Raw genomic sequence first — 20,000 nt, 5'->3', positions numbered from 1 at the left:
TTGATCTTCCTTTCTAACTCTCACTTGAAAGAACATCTTCTCGATGTCCGCCATAAAGGCATACTTCTCCTGGCGAAATCTGGTTAGCACGCCAAGGAGGTTACTTGTAAGATCCGGTCCCTGAAGAAGCTTGTCATTCAAGGACTGTCCTTCAAATGTGGCCGAACAATCGAACACCACTCGTACTTTCGACTTCTGCGGATGATAGATCCCGTGATGAGGAAGGTACCAGGTTCTTCCAACCTCATCTTTGAACTCGTCATTCACCTTGCGAGCATATCCTTTGGAGATGATATCAGCCATAAAACTGCAGTAATCCGCACAATATCTCTCATCGGCCTTCAGACGCCTTTTTAGGCCAGTCAGACGCTTTTCTGCTTGTGCATAGTTGTTAGGGAGCTGAACGTTCTGATGCTTAAATGGGAGGGGCATCTCATAATGAAGGTCATCGAGATGAACGATGCCGCTCTCCACCGTTTCGCAGAACTTGATGTCTTCACGTGACATTGCTGTCCCCTTTTCTCGTTCAGAGAAGTCCAACTCGAACATCTGACTAACTACTTGTGGAGTTATCCGCTCCTTCACCTTTCTCTGTGTGACTCGATATCCCCGAGGGGTAATTATAGTATCTTCGGGGCTAAGATTGATTCGGTTGCATGTAATCTGGCTACTCAGCTGTGGATTACAGAGGGGCCCGTTGACGTACCATCCGAGGAGTGACCGAACTGCGTACGGGTCTGAATCTTTGCCGTAAACGATTTCTCTTGGACGTAGGGCGCTTGGGCAATTCAGTCCAATAAGCAGACCCACTTCAATGTCTGCCATGTAGGGGGGTATCTCTGCACTGATTTTCTTCAGATGAGACATCTCGCAGATTACATCAGGTCGAGGTATTTCATTGCGGTCTGCTGGAATCGCATGTCGTGTAAACGTTCTAGGTAGGTCCAAGATCACGTCCTCTTCTTTAATGTTGGCTACCACCAATCCTTCAATGGCCTTTGTGGTAACACTGCTCGTTCCGTGAATCGTAGTAAGGATAAGGTCAGTGTCATTTCCCTCAATGCCAAGCGCTTTCATTGACTTCTCACTCACAAACGTCCCACCACTGGCGTTGTCTAGCAGTGCATAGACCTTTATCTTCTTTGCTGGATCACTCTTGTGAAACAAGTGAACTGGTAATATACCCATGTTGATAGGTACATCTCCAGCTTCCGTGACGTTACAGATGGCAGTGCGGTTGCTGCTAACCCGAGGTTCAGCTCCAGGTTGATTATCACTGTCGTTGCTGATCTTCTTCGCCCAATCATAGTCGTGTAGCGATGTGGGGTGTGGCCTTTTGCAAGTCTTACATGTCTGCCGCTCCTTGCAGTTTTTGGCAATGTGCTGATCACTAAAGCAACCAAAGCACAGTTTCTTCTCCACTACAAACTCCCGTCGCTCAGTTAGAGTTTTCTTTAAAAACTGTTCACAATCATTTAGGTTGTGAGGCCTTTTGCATAAGGAACACGACGTGGACTGCTCCTTTCTACCTTCCTGCTTTAATCCCGTGGCAAGGCTTGTTCCTTTTCCTCTGCTACGTGGCCTTCGTCTGAATTTGACATGAGTGCCTTTGTCTTTCTCATCATGATGAGGTTTGGTAACATTTTCTTCTGAGAATACAGGATCTGTGGCAAGCTCAGCTTGTTTGCGGACAAATTGTGAGAATTCCTCAAAGTCAGCTATCCTTCCTTTTTCAATCTTGGTCTTATTGTTCCTTTCAGTCCATTTGCTTCGTAGATGCCTAGGTAACTTTTCCCAAAGCTGTCGCAGTACATGAGCTGTGTTCAAATCGTCCATGTGAGACATGCCTTTCATGGCAGACTTTGCTTGGTCCAGAGCAATAGAGAAATTTTGGAGAGCTGAGCCATCGTTTGCTCTGATTGGTTGCCATGAAGACAGTTTGGTGATGTGGGCATTTGCAATCTTGAATGGATCTCCAAACTGTCTCTTTAGCAGTCCCTTGGCTTCTTTGTAGGATCCTTCCGATTTTCTCTGAAGACAACCATTGATAACTTCTTTAGCTTTACCAGAAGTGTACTGACCCAGAAAATACAGCCTTTCACAGGCGTCTTCAACCTTCGATTCAATCAAAGACTCAAAGGCAGTCATAAATGCGGGAAATTCCATAGCGTCACCGTAAAACATTGGAGGCTCAGTTGATGGAAGAAGGCTCCTTGCTTGCTGGGAAACCATAATTCGAGACAATTCCGTCTGCTTTCTTTGAATGTCTACAATATCTTGAAAGGTATTGTCCTGGACTGTCAAGGGATTAACAGACAAACTTGCTGAACGACTTGGAGGGCTATAAACACGTTGGGGTGTCTGTGGGATCCCCTGTGATTGATCTCTGATAGAATACACAACTGCACACCCGTCTACGAAATGTGGTTGAGTTGATGAAATATGTGCACTTGTGGGAATTTCAGTGGGGTTCACTACACACCCAGGAGTCACAATGTCTACATGGGTTTCAAAGTCAAAGCCTGAATTTCCTGATCTGCATGCTGTCATTGGGCTTGTGTAAATGGGGCCTGTTTGCTCTGTAGTATATCCACTAAGAGGATTTGCTTGAGTGGGGTACTGGTGCCTTGAGACATGATTGCCAGAAGAATGTGCTGGAAGAGACTTTGAAGCAGGTTCTAAAATTGGAATGGCGTTTGATGAGGATGAACTAGTCATCATTGCTGCCGTTTTCATCGTTACAACCGACCCTGGCGTTGACAGGGAGGTAATGTTTGTATCCTTCGTAACGTTGGCTGGGGGTAGACTGGACACTGGGAATATTGGAAGCTTTTGTGTCTGTAAACATGTAGGTGTGGAAACCCACTCTTCACTGTTCATTTGTTCATAAATCCTTTCTTCTTCCTTTGCCTTAGCTAGACTTTTCCTAAGCTCCAATTGTTCCTCGGCCATTTTCAGTGCCTGTTTTTCCTTCAAAAAAGCTGTCTCAACTTCTAGGGCTGCGACCCTAGTCTTGGCTTTTATCAATTTCGCATTAGATGAGAGTGAAGACAAATTAGAACGTCCAGAGTGATTAGACTTTCTAGAGCGATGAGACTTGTTAGAAGCAGCAGAATTTAATTCAGCAGACTGAAGCTCTTTCGCCTTAGACAAATATTCACAGACAGACTGTTTAAACTTAAACACATCTCCATCATGAACTTCATACCATGAATTAGCACTGGCAATATCTGATTCATTCTCTAACACTTCGAGGAAATTATCCTGAGCAACTTGTAGCTTGACAAGTAAATTGTTTAAACCTTCCGTTTCAGATGACACAAACTCAAAATTGTTAAGATCAACAAGAAGAGGCTTCATTTTGTTTATCTGCCTAGTCACGTGGCGAAGAGCCACAGTTCTACGCTCTTTTAACCTTTGTATCTCGTACTGTTTACCTTTATCCGTTGTAATTTTCTTCCTTGCGCCCGATTCTAACTCCGCGGCACCATTCTCCGTCGATTTCTCCTCCATATTCAGTGAACCTTGAACCTTAACTGAATCATGAAGCCGTATTTCTGATGCCGCATCCGTCGGTGGAGTGTTAAGCGGTGAAATGGCGCGAAACGAAGCCGTGTCAATTGAAGGCGAACGCGAACGATAACCTTTGAAAACTCCTTCTTCACCATAAGCCATTGTAGATTCCATGTTTTCGTTTTCCATGCCCGTAATTATCCGTGAAAGTTGCAATAGAAAAACCAAGTAAACCGTATTTATCCTTGTAAACCACACATCCATCGACAAACCATGCTTGAGGTCGAGTTTTTACTGTAGATGCGAATGTAAACCAGCCGTAAATTTCAACGTTTATTTCGACACGAGGCACCGTGAGACAAACTCGCAATTCCAGTTACACCGATGGACCTTCATAAGAGTCAACTTAACTGCCGTACAAACCGTGAAAACTAATAAACCTTAGTGAACTTAAAATTGAGGTAAAAACTCGGTGGCCCTCGTGGTAAACATTAAAGGCCACCTATGCGCATGCCCGAAACTAGATGTCTGCGCAGGGGACCCAGCTGGGAAACGCGAAGCCCAGCAGTAACAGTCGGGGTGTCCGCAAGGCGAGAGTTGACTGTAGTTAGCTGATTTAGTAAACGACTTCCAATTTGTGAACATCTGACTTAAGTTGAGAGGATCATTACTGGTGTACCACGGGCGGTTTGCCTTGGGGCACTGTGACTAGTTCCCCATTTCCCAGTAAAGGTATACATGGCCTGAGTACAAGGAAAAACGAAATGAAGGGCACAACCAGAAAACACATCGTTATCTTTTTAATTCTGTTTGTTTATTGAACAAATCAGGACTTTTTCTTTGGATTGAGAAGGATCCCATCGTACTGAAAATAAAGATAAAAGATCAAATCAATAAAAGAAATAGACCCTTATCACTCGGCAGCCATGTTGAGTCTCAGGAGAATAAAAAGCTTTGTTTTTGCACGGCAAGCCTCGCACTGAATTCACGTCTGGCTGAGGCTTGCCGTGCGAAAACAAAACTTTTTATTCCCCAGAGACTCAACATGGCCGCCGAGTGTTAAGGGTCTATCCCTGCAGTTACAAAATACAAAAAAAAAAAAAAAAAAAAACAGCTGGGCCCTGTAAATGCTAAATTTCTTTAAAATGAACACTTTATAGTAAAGATCAACTGTACTCATCATGTCCTTGACATGATGGAAATCACATAAAAATCACATTGTCTCCAGTTCAAAAATTTCAAATGGCTGCATCACCACACTATTGGTTTCATTGTAGGGAGAATCATGCATTTAAGCCTTTAATCCCCAATATCAAACTACAAATTCTCTTTTAAGGCGCGTGATTACCACAAGTGACTTTTCCTTGAGGCCTGGCATTCTCTACGAGACCGAAATGCGGGCAATGAACATATTGATGTTCAGGGAATTTATAGCTCACCCACGTGATTTGTCAGTTCTCTCGTGTGGTAATCGTTCGTTATGCGTCGTGATTGTAGCACGTGCAAACTGTGAACCGTTAGATAAGCATTTGCTTCTTTGTCATTTTTTAAACCGACGAAGGCCGAAGATTTTTGGCCGAAACGTCTTGTTAAGTTTTCATAAACGTTTGGTTTTTAACGTTTTACAAGTCAGTGTCGTACACATTTTAGATTACATTAAATTCTCTTTTCTTGTCCCCATACATTTTATATGGCAGTTAACATATCAAGAAAATTCATGTTGGGTGATATTATGCTTGATTCTCACTATCTTTCTGATTGTTTAAATATTGGTATTACAAGGAGAAATTTGATACTGACCACTAGAGACCTTAAGCAAAAATGGCGGACATTTTGATATTCTTTTGTTTGCATTCAAACCAGCCTCACTAGCCTTGTTATTGAGTTCAAATACCAAAAGAATATTTTCCCTTGAACGAGTCTAGTGAGGATAATTTGAATGCAAACAAAAGAATGTTACAGTGCAACGAACTCAACCAGGGCCACCCAACATTGATCAGCCAATCACAGGTCACATTTGCAACAAAGGAGTCTGGCTTCAGTAGTTTGTAAACCAATCAAAAACAAGAACATTTCCAAGTGTCGGTTTTTTCAGTGGCCCCGGTTGAGTTCGTTTCACTGTAAAAATGTCAGCCATTTTTGCATTAGGTGTATAGGGATTTAAATGCTAAGCAATACCTTCTGCTGGAACCATTTCATGGATTCGTCCTTGCTAATCCGGTGAGGGGCACCGACATGAGCTTTGGCTCTTCTTCTTTTGGCCACATTGAATCCAGGACGTCCAAGCACCACATAGAAATCCATGCCATAAATACCAATGGTTGGGTCATACTTGATTCCAAGATCAATGTGTTCTTGGATTCCAAAGCCAAAATTGCCTGAAGAAACATATATAAAAAATATACTTGTCATACAAAATGTAAATTACCCTGCAGAGCAGATACAAGAGACTGTCTTGAATAAATTTAAGGGAGCATATTTTTAGTGATGTGTGTGGCTAAATAAAATTTTAGTAACTCAAAGTTAATAGCATGTGATTTTCGTATTTTCAATGTGTTCTTGGATTCCAAACCCAAAATTGGCTCAAGAAACATTAAACATATCCTTGTAATACAAAATGTAAATTACCCTGCAGAGCAGATACAAGAGACCGTTTTGAATAAATTTAAAGGAGCATATTTTTAGTGATGTGCGTGGCTAAATAAAATTTAGGCAACATTAATAGCATGTGATTTTCCTACTTTCAATGTGTTCTTGGATTCCAAACCCAAAATTGCCTCAAAAAACATTAAACATATCCTTGTAATACAAAATGTAAATTACCCTGCAGAGCAGATACAAGAGACTGTCTTGAATAAATTTAAGGGAGCATGTATTTAGTGATGTTTGTGGGCTAAATAAAATTTAGGCAAAGTTAATAGCATGTGGTTTTCGTATTTGAGCTTGTCAAATTTCTTTCCCGCCCATTTTGACTTTGACTTCGGCCCAACTATCTGCCCCTGGGTCTCCGGGGATGGTGACAATAGAGAGATTTAAAGTTATGTGTACAGCAAACAGCAGACGGCAGAAATGACCATGTGACCACGTTTATCCTACATTTGCTACTCACCGTTTTCAGTTTCTCAAAAAAATTGAGTAGTTTTGCGTTAGTGCAAAGGCCTGAATTATTTTGCACTATTCTCATCTGTGTATGCATTTTTTCAAGGAAACAATAACGCGAATCTCAGATTTGCCATTTGACGTAAAAGCGATTCTAAATGTCGTTAATGCTGGTGAGTAGTTACCCTGTGCAATGGACACAGGGATGCCTCAGGTGTTCTAACAGAGACACTCTGTGATGCTTTCATGCAGTTGTTTTCATTGCATTCCTTGTCCAAAGGTCATTAGCAGTTTGTTCTAGCTTAGCTACAATTTGCTGCTTTTCTGCTGTGTTTTCTGCCTTCCAATCTCCCCCCCCCCCTCTTTTCTAAGGTAAGTATTCCACTGAATTGTTCAATGTGACAGTGTCCGGTGGTTGGCAATGAGTTTAATGCCTGAAGAAAGAAAAATGCCTAAGGAAAGAAAGAGGCCTGATCTACCCAGAGGCACATGCACACACTAAATTCACTCTCACATCCTGCCAAGTAGGAAAACAGCATGTAGATTATATTAGTCAGTGGAAAAAAAAAACTTACACAGGAATTATAAAACTGGAAACCAAAAGTGGTTCATCCAGGCTTTTTTTTTTTTTTTTAGAGATTTGAAGGGATTATTGCAAAATCTTCATCCATACAAAAATCACATTTATTCTGCCATCATGTTGCCCACATATTGAACATTTTGTCCATTAACAAACCTCTATTATTTTGCACCCTGTCTTGTTGGTTTTTTCCATTACAAAACTTATGACAAAGATATCTGAACCCAAAATAATAGACAGACAAACCTGTTGCCGAGAAATTTGCCTTGTTCAATTCATATTCCCGCACTTTCAAGCCCTTCTCCAAGATTTCCTCAGCCTTGGGGCCTCGCACAGTACAATGAACAGAAATTTTTTCATTCCTGCGAATTCCAAAAGACCTCACTGTGTAACGGGCTAAGGGAAAGGAAAAAAAAACCAATGTTTCCTTTATTAAAAAAAAAAAACCATTCTATTATGCTTATAACAAGTTATGGGGTATTAGAACAAAAATTTGCTTGACTACAAAATATTTAAAACTTGTGACCATGTCTCCTCAAACTCATTAAGCTTTTAACCCCTAATATCAAAGAGCAAATTCTCCTGTCTTGTCCCCATACTTTTCTTAGGAAAGTACTGTGGAGAAGCTATTAAAATATCAGGAAAATTCACCTTGAGTGATCATATCCCTAATTCTTATGACCTCAGGGGTTGAATAAGCATTGATATTACAAGGAGAAATTTGATGCTGATCACTGTTAGGGCTTAAAGGGTTAATAATGCAAAAGCCAAAGACAAAGGAAATCATGCACCATGCCGTGTTTGGATATCTGATGAAAAACTCCTCGTTTTTGCATCCTTAATTTCCCCTTCAAAATCAGTTTGTTTGAGAAGTTATATCAAACACTCGTCACAGTGTTTCATCACAATATCAAAAACCTCAAAGATACTCTGCTACGCGTCGTATTTTCAACTCTCTTCTCAGTGTTTGAAATGTGATGAAACACTGTGTCTCGTGTTTGATATATTACTCCATAAATCATGCGTTCTACTGTACTAACATCAAAGCACCATCCAGACAAGTGTTGACTTGAGAGCATTAGAACGGTCATGTGGCTAAGACTGCTGAAAACATTGTGGTGGCATCACAATCCTTCCAAGCCAAGGAAATTTTTGCTTGGAGTACAAACAATTTATTACTATTGGTGACATTTTTTCTTGAGTAGGAAATTGACTTTGACAGTAGATCAGTCCAAGTGTGACCAGGATACGTGTACCGTACACACTAGCAAAGGAAATGGACACACTTAACTTTGACAAACAAGATTCAGCATTGCTGGCCATCCATAAGGATAGCCTAAAATTCCCTGATTTCACACTGGTCTCAAACCAATTTTCACTGAGCATGTTATTGCACAACCAAAGTCATTGCCCTTGGGTAATTGATCAATCCAGGATCAATAGATATTTTTTAAACAATTTTGTCGTACCCATAAAATTTTTGATATATTAGAAATCAAATCTTGAGGTGAGTTAATAGTAAAATTCATTGAGTTTAAGAAGAATTCTCTGATTTTATACCCTTTTTACTTTCCAAACTTTAACATACAGTCAACTCCAAATAACTCGAACCCTCGCTAACTCGAACCTCCCGTTAACTTGAACCAATTTTCCTTTTCTTTCAGGTCATTTTCTATACAAGTTTACCCTCGATAACTTGAACTCCTGATAACTCGAACCTTTTTCAATTTTCCTTGAAGGTTCGAGTTATCAGGAGATGACTGTACTAACTTGTTTTTACCTGACTTTTGCCTGAGCATGGCGAACTGAGTTAAGCTATTTTACAAGGAAAGGGCACACTTGGTTATTACCTTTTGAGAACACCGGTTGTTGTCCTGTCAACTGTTCCAGTACCTTGCCAGCCCGTGTCAGCCTGTCACCACTCTCGCCAACACAGATATTTAGACACAGCTTCCTGATTTGTAAATTCCTCATGGGGTTGGATTTTGGCTGGGCCTGGAGTTCAAAATAAATACCTTATTATAGGAAATTAATGCTCATGTTGATCAAGGTATTGGAAATTAATGCGACTTAAATTAATGTGAATTGAAGGAAAAATTACTTCCCAATGATGGAAATTAACACAAAATAGGTGCTAAAATTCCAAAATGAGGGAAATTAATGGTATTGTCGTGACAACAGGAGCAAATTCATTTTAACCCAAAGTGTTAAGAACCGAAATGGAAACAATGTTGGTGGAATTGTTCCTAAACGTAGTGGTTAAGCGAAGTAATTTGGCTACTTCGAGTCTTCTTCAGCGTTCATGATACCGGTGGATCTCCACCATGATAAAGCCATGCTTTTTCCTTTCAGGAGTGTATCAAGAATTTGGGGTGAAAATAATGGAAATTAAAGTCCCAGAAAGTTAACGCGCCACTTAATTGTAATGATGCAGAAATAACATTAACAAAAATTAACGCAACTTAAATTAAAAATTCACATTAATTTCATGAAGCGTTAATTTCCCATAATAAGGTAGCAAGATATGTTTATTTTTTTAACTTAATTTTGGGAACAACTGCATAACACAGGGCCAATTTTTAAAGGCATACATATCTTATCTGGTGATTCATTTGGTAGTTGATGAAAGAACAAGTAGTAATGTATTTCGGTATATTTTCTTTTTATTACCATAAATAAATGTCCTACACATACATGGATGTCTTACACATGTACATACAAAAAACAAACACGAATACGGTCAAGGAGTAAATGCAGGTAAACTCAAAAAGGAAAATTACAACAATAATCAAAATAAGAGATTTTGCCCAAGCACATCAGAACACAAAGCACAAAATTTGACAACGTGAAGCACTCTATGTTCCTACTGCAGAGAAGTCTAATATTTCACTAGCTCAAATGTGATCATTTTCGAACAGTTTTGTCAATATTTTAGCACAGCAAACCTATTAAAAATGTGAAAGAGAAGTTCAACGACCTCGGGCACCTTTCCGTGTGCAAAGGTCCCCTCTCAAACTATCCGAGACCCAGTGGCCTCTGTTTGACCAAAACAGACTCAGCAGTAAGAGGCTGTCCGAAAATCTTGCCGTAAAAACCGGTGAACAGAAGCGTTCTTTTTCAAAACCCAAGGAATGAACGATACAAATCATCCCTCAAATCGTCGCTCAGATATAGAAAAATACCTTTAAAAGGTCAAGAAATAATATAAAAATCCCTCAAAAATAGTTTTAACTACGATAAGATATAAGTACGGACGATGGAAACGGATTGCTTTTCTATGAAGTGCAGAAGACACTCACCGCCATTTTTGTTTTGGCCGAAAAGGACAAGAGAAAAGCCTGGAGAGAGCAACAAAGCGTGAAACGAGAGAGACTGGAGGGAGCATAAAAAAGTGATCATTTGCATTACAAAAATGGCGGACGATCGAAGTCCGAGACGCCGCAAGAGAACATTTTCAACGACCTCTACGATCTCCACTGACGACTATCAAGATGCTAGCGAGCAGATCGTTGAAGATATTACACTAGAATTTTTCTACAAGCCTCGTTCGATCACTGCATTGGCTTGCCTGTTTGTATACCTCGTGTATTCTGCGTTCACTAGGTAAGTTTAATTATGTTTTTACTTCTATTTAACTAAGCTTACGCGATGTTTCTATTTATTTTGCTTGCTGGTTTTCGACCAGCCTCCTACTTTCGAAAAAAATAGTTTAAATATGTACGAAAGATCAGGTGAGTTGGTTTAAAAGTTCAACGAAGCGTGAAGTTGCCTGCCAAGCCCATGCATGCATGTGTTTCACAAGGAGCTTCGACCGCGATCACTCCACCCTGTTCAAATAATGCCATGAGCTGAGAGTGATGTCATATTCTGAAATGAAGCATTCTGACGACTTTGTTTGAAATTTCTTACATGCAGCGGTTGTGAAATTTTGAAATCTTTGAACTAGTCTAGAGATAAAAATAATTGCTTCGAAGCGGCGTGCGCGAGCGTAAATATTAATGGCGTGGGTAATTAGCTTAAACTAGTATACCGGAACGGCAGTGAATGCTGCCTTGGGTAGGGAGGTGAGTTAAGAACTGTTGCGTCTAGAATAGGAAGGTAAGGTTAAAAGAGTTGTAAGTGGTCCATTGTAACTATGCGAAGCAAGAAACTCAGTAGGGACAGATAACGTGTATTCTTGGCTTTCACGTGACGTCACCAAATTCTAGCTTCAAAACTGGGAGGCCTGCAAAATATTTACCTTCATTCAAGGAAAGATTACCTAAAAATATGTCTTTTCACAATTTCTTAGCTTGATGTCGTACTTCCTTTTGAAAATAGAACAGTTTCAATTTCCGAGTTTTCATCGTGCGTGACATCAGGAGGACGGCCGTGACAGAGCTGTTCTGTATCTTAAAAATGACTCTTCGGGTGATTTTCAGCATTCTAATCAATTGAAGTTTGAGGGGAAATATTTATCTAAACATTCGAACATTCACAAAGGAAAACAAACCTCTCTTTTGTCAAAAGTGAACTCCAGATGTTTTTTCCTATTTCTGGCCGCCATGTTGGTGCCCCTCAGAGGGACGCCAACATGGCGTCTTCATACTAAGCTGTATAAATTTGTGTGGAACATTTTCTCAAATAACTTGAGTACGAAGTACCACACAGATCTGACGCTTGGACAGATGCCTTATTTATTTATCATCTGAAACATGTCAATTTCTTGACTTCATCCACGGAATGGTTTCAATTTTTTTTTCAATGGCGTGACAGTGAAAACCAGCAATAACAACTTATTCACATATTCAAGAGTTAAGCTCAGCTGAAATGTAGTTTTGCCCTGCTAAATAAAAAAATTGTAATCAGAGACGATATGGAAGATTGTATGATTGGAAATGGCAGTCTCAGTGATTTCAGTGGGGTAGCCAGCATTATTTGGCTGCAAGAGTTCTGAAAACTGAACCATTCAATGTAAGAGCATTCTTTTATTATTGATGTGTTAGTTCCATTAAAAAAAATTTCAGTGAATAGTAGCTCCCACCCTCTTCTCCCTGGAATCAGCAACTTTTCTACAATTTTTTTTCTGTTGTTTTTCTTTCTTTCTTTCTTTCTTTCTTTCTTTCTTTCTTTCTTTCTTTCTTTCTTTCTTTCTTTCTTTCTTTCTTTCTTTATTTATTTATTTATAATTATTTATTTATTTATTTATTTATTTATTTATTGTTATCTTTTTTAAGAAATCCAGATGCTACTCGTGAAGAGAACATATGGAGTGGGGTTGTATCTCTTGCTGTTGTGTTTCTTGTTCTTAGCCTTCTTGTTATGCCAAATGGTGAGTTTGATCAACATCCAATAATTATTATTATTATTAAACTAGTTATAATCATGGATTAGTAAAGTGTATTGATTTCGATCTTGAGGCCCTCACATGAAATGCTCTTCCCTCACTCAAGTTTAAACTACCCCAGTTACATAAAGGGGTGTATGGGGAAAATCCTTTTAGTGACTTCAGGGAAATTGTCAGCTGAACAGCATAAAAATCTGTCTCAGTAATTTTCACACTTTAAGGTTGCCTTCGATTGACCATTCAGGAATAAGAATAAGCAGAATATATAGCTGAAAGATTTCTTTTCCTAGGTAAACTTGGGTAGATGAATCTGCAGACACTTGTGATATACCATAATTTAAGAGCCATTCTGTGCTCCAGTAAGTCCAACAAATTCTTATGTAGAATTTCTAATTCTGAAATAGGGCCACTAAAACATACCCTTAATAATCTTATATATCGATGCAACTGTTAATCATTTTTCAAGGAAAGGTAACAACTTTCTAACAATGTTGTTGAATAACATTACAACTAAGAACTCAAAACAACAAATTGAATTCAAAACCTCGGTAAGGACAGCAATCCAAAAGTCACTGGCTGAGGGTTGTTTTTCACGTGCCCTTTCAATTATCCCCTAAACAATACCCTTGATGTGAAATTGTAATCACTGAGGTTTTACAGTATTTGCAAAGTTCAACAGCAATCAGTTGAGAAAACAAACAGTAAATAATCTTGCAGTTTAACTTGTTTTAATTACTACATGTATTGCAAGTAAGACTTTGCATTCTAAACAGTACAGTGTAGTTAATTTTTTGTACTTGAGATAGTTTTTTTTCAACCTTGTTCTTTTCGTATATAGATTTTATTGCTGACTGTATTGTTTTACATTGTATATTATTTTGTAAAGCGCCATGAGTGTAGGATTATTATTACTTTCATTATTATAATTAATTGTTATTATTATTATTATTATTATTATTATTATTATTATTAAATCTGTAATTATCTTTTTTTTGAAAAAATAATAATAATAATAATAATTAAATATAAAATCCTTCTTTATTATAATATTCCAAGCAAAATTGATATTTACAAGTTAAAAGTAGAAAAAAAGAGCTATATCTTTTTTTTGAATGCTATCATCTTTGTTTTTAATAATTATTATTATTATGGAGGCAGTATGTCAACATCTGAATGCCAGATAAAATAAAAAAACACACAAGGAGTTATAATTGATTAATTCATTATTATTATTATTATTATTATTATCATTATCATTATCATTATTATTATCATTATTATTATTATTATTATTATTATTATTATTATTATTATTCACAGTTTAGTGTTCTTCCTTCTTTGTAGGCCCTTTCATTCGCCCTCATCCTGCAATATGGAGACTTATTTTTGGTATGTAATATACCTTATACAAAATGGCTGACATTTTAATATTCTTTTGTCTGCATTCAACTTAGCCCTAGTAGCCTTGTTCAAGGTAAAAATTCTTTAATTTGATTTTTGACCTCAAGAACGAGGCTATTGGGGCTAATTTGAATGCAGACAGAAGAATATTTTGAAATGTCAGCCATTTTTGCATAGGGTCTATATTTTTAACCTATCTTTGTGACATGTGTGAGACTGGATGGGTTGCTGTGAGCTGTTAGGTATATAGCAGATATTTTGCTGACTGCACTTGTTTTGTACCACAAGACTGGGCCAATATTTCCACATGAAGCCCTCCCACTAATTCAGTTAATAAATACATCTACAGATTGATTGCATCTACCGATTGATCGCCTCCCTCCGGAATAATCGCCCCCTTTTACAAAAATTTCCATTTCCTCTTTCTTTTATTTCCTCCCTCTCAAGTTAAAAATTGACATCTTGGGTAACAAACAAGTTTTCATTTAATCATCACAACTGAATGGTTACAAAAGGACCGGGTTTTTTATAGTTGTTTTCTATGGTAATGTTTATGTATTTCACTTTTTCAGGCTCTGACACCAAAGATATTGACATTGAGCATTGATTAATCAACGAAACAAATTTGAAACACTTAAAAAGCCCATATTCAGTTTTTTTTTTTTTTTTGATGTGATTAGTTTTTTGATTTAATGGTATAATAAAACAAAATATTTAGGCATGACCTCCTGTGAGAAATATTTGAAATACAGTTGAACCTCTCCACAACGGCCACCTTGGGGACAGAAGAAAGTGGCCGTTGCGGAGAGGTGGCCGTTATGGGGAGGTAAGGGTGAAATATGACACCTTTTTTCGGGAAGTACAACATGTTTATTGTGCCAAGTTTATGCTTACTGTAGCCTATAATGGCAATCCAATCTTAAATAATATGTATAGATAAAGTACACAATAAAACGTAAATAATGGTTTGAATCAAGATGTTAACAGGACGAAATGAGCAAGGTTCGCAACACTGACTCACTATATTATTGTAGACAATTTATGCTTACTGCAGCAAATAAACGGAACACAATCAAAATACCTATACATTAAAATGGATACAGAAACGTAATGTTCCAAAGACAAATGTCGATTACTGCATCAGTTTATAAAAAAAAGGTTTTTACAAAAAAGTACTGTACTGGCCGTTGTCGAGAGGTTATTTTGGCAGTTGGGGACGCACTTTAGTGGCCGTTGCCGTTGTAGAGAGGTGGCCGTTGTAGAGAGGTTTAAACAAGAGCTAATGTATGGACTGTCCGCCGGGACAAAAAAAAGTGGCCGTTGTGTAGAGGTGGCCGTTAGTGGAGGTTCGACTGTAATCGCCTTCCCTCGAATAATCCGCCCCCTTTCGGTGCAAAAAAAGAAATAATCACCCCTAGTTATTATTTGAGGAAATAAGGTAACTAGTATTTTGCTTTGAACAATGAAATATTTCACGTTTTTACAGTCATTGTTTGTCTTTTTTGTCTCAACAGGTGTTAGTGTGTTGTACTTGTTGTTCTTGGCATTTGCTTTGTTCCAAACTCGTGACGACTTCAGAAAAATTCTGTTTTTCTTTGACCCAGAACTTAAGTTGGCAGGGCCAGATACCAAGGTAAGTTGTTGAAAGATGTACCAACTAGTAAGGTTCTGTTAACCCTTGAACCCTTCATACCGTCGGTTGCATCTAAGCGTGGACACGAGACAAAGAAAATGGTCTAAGGGTGCCAGACATGACGTGTTCTGCCACCAAACATTTGAAGTTTGACAGCCATTAAGCAAACTGTCGCGCCAGACCAGTGCAATTCACTCATAGGGTTATTTCATTTTTCTCAACTTGCAGGCATATTTCTCGCTTAGAAACCGCACACTTGCCTCCAGAAAGTATTCTTAACATCTATGAATTCTTGCAAAGAATATTTTGTTGAGCGAAAACAAATCAAGTCAACAACAGCAGCCTACTCCAAACTTCGAATGTTTGGCATGGGAGTTATTTTTAAGAGTGTGTCCTTTTACCTGACTTTCCTGAATCAAGCCAACTTTAATTCCACAAATCAGCCATGCATCAGGTGTCAAAATTTATACACATAAGATTCATACTCCAATGCTGTCAGGCTGGCAAATTGGGCCACAAGATTGAAACATGCAAAGCTGTGTTATAAAATAAAACTGGTTTGAATGAGCACCTTTAAAATTATGTTAACAGCTTAGTTATAAATCAACTTGGTTGTTTCAGGAATATGCTGTCAACTGTTCTCAAGTGACGCTAGCAAGGCTTTGGTCTCACTGTGATATTTTTGCATTTGCTCATTTCTTTGGTTGGGCTCTGAAAGCTTTGCTTATCCGTCATGCCGGACTCTTGTGGACTGCAAGCATCACCTGGGAAGTTACTGAGGTAAGCCATCTACAAATTAAGGTGGTTCCATACCATTTCTTCAGTTTTCGCTGGTAGTGATATATATTTTTCTTGATGTTCTGGTTCTTTCAGCCCTGTGAAAATATCTGCGTTCAAATATAGTTTCGAGTACCTAAGTCGTTATGCTTCACTAAAAACACAGTTACAACTGGTAAACCCTGTTTCCTTGGCAACCAGCCGATAAGATATTTTGGAGTACAAATACCAGCTAAATACTAACATTGAGCCAATTTTCAGAAAAATTCACTGTGGAAAACTCGTAAAAATAGCCTTACTTTTCAGGCTAAAACTGGCCTTGTTTCGCGCGCCAGCATAATGAAAGTTCACGTATCAGTTAGAACCACCTTGTACAGCATAATGAACAGCATCACCGGAAAGTACTGCTCATGTGTTTTCATTTGAGTAATCACTCCACAGACCCAATAATTAGTCAAGAACAACCTTGTATAGCAAAGTGAAGTGCTTCAGGAAACTACTACAGAGAATAGCTTTCAGACTCAAAAAGTTGAACCACCTTGCAATAAACCCTATGCAAAAATGACTGACATTTTAATATTCTTTTGTTTGTATTCAAATAAGCTCTACTAACCTCGTTCTTGAGTCCAGAACTGAAAAGAATATTTGAACTTGAATGAGGCTAGTAGGACTAATTTGAATGCAGACAAGAAAATAATAAAATGTCATTCATTTTGACATGGGGGCTATTCTATAATAAACCAGTCAATAAACAGTGCTGTAGTACTCTTGACATATCATGGTAGTTCAGTATGTTCAATTGTCTTGACTCATATTCTATCCTATACAATCATGTAGGTGTTCTTCACACACTTGTTACCCAATTTTGAGGAATGCTGGTGGGATGCCTTGCTGTTGGATTTCCTGATCTGTAATGGTTTAGGAATTCACTTTGGCCTGTATGTCTGCAAAAAACTTGAGATGCGTAACTACCACTGGGAGAGTATCAAGTAAGCTATGAACATTTACAAGGCAAAAAATTAATGGTAAAAAACTTATGAGTCAGTTTAATATTAAAATACAGTTTAGATGGTGTTTAACAAGACCACGTTCTAACTAAAGCCATTTTCAATTTTGCTAACAGTCATCTAAGCATTGTCTGCTGCTGACCGTAACAAGAAGGCTTGCATCCCAGACTAGAAAACTGTTTATAAATCTACTTAAAATAAACCACTTATAAACAGATTTGGAGGCCCACTGATTGTCTTAAAGTGCCCCTAACCCTTCAATTTGTTTTCTTTTGGTAGATTTCCATATCTTTGAAGAACTCATTTTCGAAAAAGTTTTTGAGAAATATTGAATCCTTTTTTTTTACGAGCGCTACAAGTGAAGGCAGTCTTGTCGATATTTTCACCTATCGTTCGCATTAGTCCCCCACTCGGCCAAATGTGTCCAAACATGGAGCGTGACGTAAGAAAAGGACATCATGCAAAAATATCCGAAGATTCGCGGTAATGCTTCAATTGTAAACAGAGAAAATGGTTAAAAAGTGTGTGGTTTTTGGATGCAGCAACTCTCGAAATGTAGAGAAAGGAATCAACATACATAAGATTCCTTCTGAATCCTTCTAATGTCCTTTTCTTACGTCACAGCAAAGGAAGTGTCAAATATCAGACGCTTCTCATTGGATCGTTCCTAATGAGCCCACGAGACAAAAATTTGTCCAGCAGGGCTTTAAGCGTGCAAAAATTTAAAAATTTCAGTAACTTTTAGCGTCGTAAAAAATAAAGGATTCAATATTTCTAAAACAATTTTGGAAAATGAGTTCTTCACAGCTATGGAAATCTACCAAAAGGAAACAAATTAAAGGGTTAGGGCAAAAGTGCTAATTTCACTCTCTTGGAAGGAGAGATAGAATAATCAAAGCTATGAAATTGCCCCTTCCACATGTACGTGTAGAGGGTCATCATAAAAAAATGTACACTTATTTCTAATAGTCAGGCGCTTGGTGGTTGGCATCATCTTCATTTTACACTTTGCAACAGCTGTGACACCACATCTCACATATATCACACTGGATCATTGGATGGATTTGCATGAAAATAACGAAACAGAGTCTGCCATTGTTGAGCTCACCAGAGCATGCAGCGCACCATCAGTCCAGGAAAATTCATGTGCAGAAGTCTGTTTGCCCTTCATTTACATGTACAACAACAACAACAACATGGCATCTTGTTTCACATTTAGCCTTTCCTGCAGAACAAGGCACACGAAAACAAACGTCCCTCATTTTTTTTGCCAGGCAAATTATCAATCAAATCTCCCTATAAGTCCCCATAAGAGGAGCTACTTGGCCGGGTCCCCAAAGGGGATAGCTGATGATAGGGGGTTAGTGTGAACTTTGATTCCAGTGTTAATTATCACTAAACAATAATGATTTTAGCGAACCAGCCAACCAGCTGCACCCAATGCTATGACATGGATGAAATTCTCTGAAAAAATTGTTTTTTAAGCCCCCAGCAGGAATAGGCCATTTCCAAGTTGCTGTGAACCTCACTATGAAAGCGAGGCTTAGTGCAAAACTTTTCATATGAAAATTACGTTTGTTTTCATATGAATGAAAACTAATTTTCATAACAAAAACTTTGCACTTAGCTTTGCTTTCATATTGAGGTTTAAAGCAACTCAGAAATGGTCTATTGAATGCATGACCTTCCAGTTGCTAGTCTGGATGCTCTCACCACTGAGCTATGGGTGACTCATGCGGTGAGCAGGTCACAGGCTTGGGGTTGTAAGTCTCAGGACTTCGCATCTCACCAGTACACTGGACACTCAATTAAGACTCGTGAGATGCGAAGTCCTGAGACTTATAACCCCAAGCCTGTGACCTGCTCACCACATGAGTCACCCATAGCTCAGTGGGTAGAGCATCCAGACCAGTAACTGGAAGGTCATGGGTTTGATTCGTGCTGGGGGCTTGGAAATTTTTTTTCCGAGAATTTCATTGTGTAAATAATGATTTTATTTGCATCCATTTTTATTTTGTTTTTAAAGGGACATTCACACAACTACTGGAAAGCTTCGACGTGCAGCCATGCAGTTTACTCCAGCAAGGTTTGTTTGCTACAGATGGACAAACTGACTGACTGATTGACTAAATACAAATGAGGGTTAGTTTGTGAAGAAACTGTGGTACTACATCAGTGGGGAAGTGAAAACAAATATTTGTTTTTATCTATTGAATTGACAACTAAAGGTAATTTGACCACCATAAAGAGATTTCAAAGCTGATGTTTAAAGTGCTGGCCATTTGCTCTGACATTTTTTTTTTGAGATTTTTTTTGACACTTTTTAATTTATATTTCCACTCTTACTGTCAGGTAAGCGCAAAAATACAAAAGTTGGAGGTATTAAAACATAGAATACCGTATTTACTCGAATAAGCGCCGCGGCGCTTATTTAATTGTTCGTGTCTCCTGTGCGGCGCTTATTCGAGGGCGGCGCTTATTAAAAGGCTCATACCACAAAGCCAAAACATTTCCTTGCTGCAACAGGTACAGGGAAGAGAAAGAGGGAGGTTGGGCTTGTCGTACCGGCGAAGTTTACAGCCTTCACGCAAGAACTGAAGAACGCGAACATTTTGAAGAGAGAACTGAATGAAAGAGCATCAAGATATACTCACTTCGAACTGA

The 20,000-nt window shown here is 38.5% G+C and overlaps 2 protein-coding genes across 4 annotated transcripts in view; one reads left to right on the top strand and one right to left on the bottom strand.

Moving 5' to 3' along the window:
* Positions 1 to 4,305: 4,305 nt before the first annotated feature.
* LOC146480757 (large ribosomal subunit protein uL5-like) lies at positions 4,306 to 10,542 on the bottom strand. The gene is made up of 5 exons (XM_085109108.1): positions 10,492 to 10,542; positions 9,043 to 9,187; positions 7,439 to 7,588; positions 5,692 to 5,891; positions 4,306 to 4,378 (listed from the first exon to the last, which is right to left on the bottom strand). Exons 1-5 carry the CDS (start codon positions 10,495 to 10,497, stop codon positions 4,340 to 4,342), a joined length of 540 nt encoding a protein of 179 aa, XP_084965234.1. The 5' UTR covers positions 10,498 to 10,542; the 3' UTR covers positions 4,306 to 4,339.
* Positions 10,543 to 10,576: 34 nt separating this feature from the next.
* Positions 10,577 to 20,000, top strand: part of LOC146480756 (phosphatidylserine synthase 1-like) — a 21,292-nt gene continuing 11,868 nt past the window's right edge. For 2 of the 3 annotated variants that reach the window (XR_014864590.1, XM_085109105.1), the window contains exons 1-7: positions 10,577 to 10,795; positions 12,409 to 12,503; positions 13,863 to 13,907; positions 15,434 to 15,552; positions 16,174 to 16,332; positions 17,167 to 17,318; positions 19,363 to 19,422. Coding sequence is in view for 2 of the 3 variants with exons in the window: in XM_085109105.1 (XP_084965231.1) it covers positions 10,605 to 10,795; positions 12,409 to 12,503; positions 13,863 to 13,907; positions 15,434 to 15,552; positions 16,174 to 16,332; positions 17,167 to 17,318; positions 19,363 to 19,422 (821 nt within the window). In the remaining variant the exon portion in view is untranslated. The remainder of the gene's footprint in view (positions 10,796 to 12,408; positions 12,504 to 13,862; positions 13,908 to 15,433; positions 15,553 to 16,173; positions 16,333 to 17,166; positions 17,319 to 19,362; positions 19,423 to 20,000) is intronic. The other variant, XM_085109107.1, reaches the window with a different exon arrangement.

The sequence above is a fragment of the Pavona decussata genome, unplaced genomic scaffold (assembly GCF_977016875.1).
Source record: "Pavona decussata unplaced genomic scaffold, jaPavDecu1.1 SCAFFOLD_52, whole genome shotgun sequence".
Lineage (NCBI taxonomy): Eukaryota > Metazoa > Cnidaria > Anthozoa > Scleractinia > Agariciidae > Pavona > Pavona decussata.
The sequence above is the reverse complement of the archived record's forward strand: the minus strand, read 5'-3'. Positions and strand labels throughout refer to the sequence as shown.

What these genes read in the sequence shown, in the direction of transcription:
- LOC146480757 (XM_085109108.1), bottom strand. An exon ending in ACAACCGGTGTTCTCAAAAG is followed by an intron (nt 7,589 to 9,042) that starts GTAATAACCAAG and finishes CCTTTCCCTTAG; the next exon opens with CCCGTTACACAGTGAGGTCT. An exon ending in TGAAATGGTTCCAGCAGAAG is followed by an intron (nt 4,379 to 5,691) that starts GTATTGCTTAGC and finishes CTTTATTTTCAG; the next exon opens with TACGATGGGATCCTTCTCAA.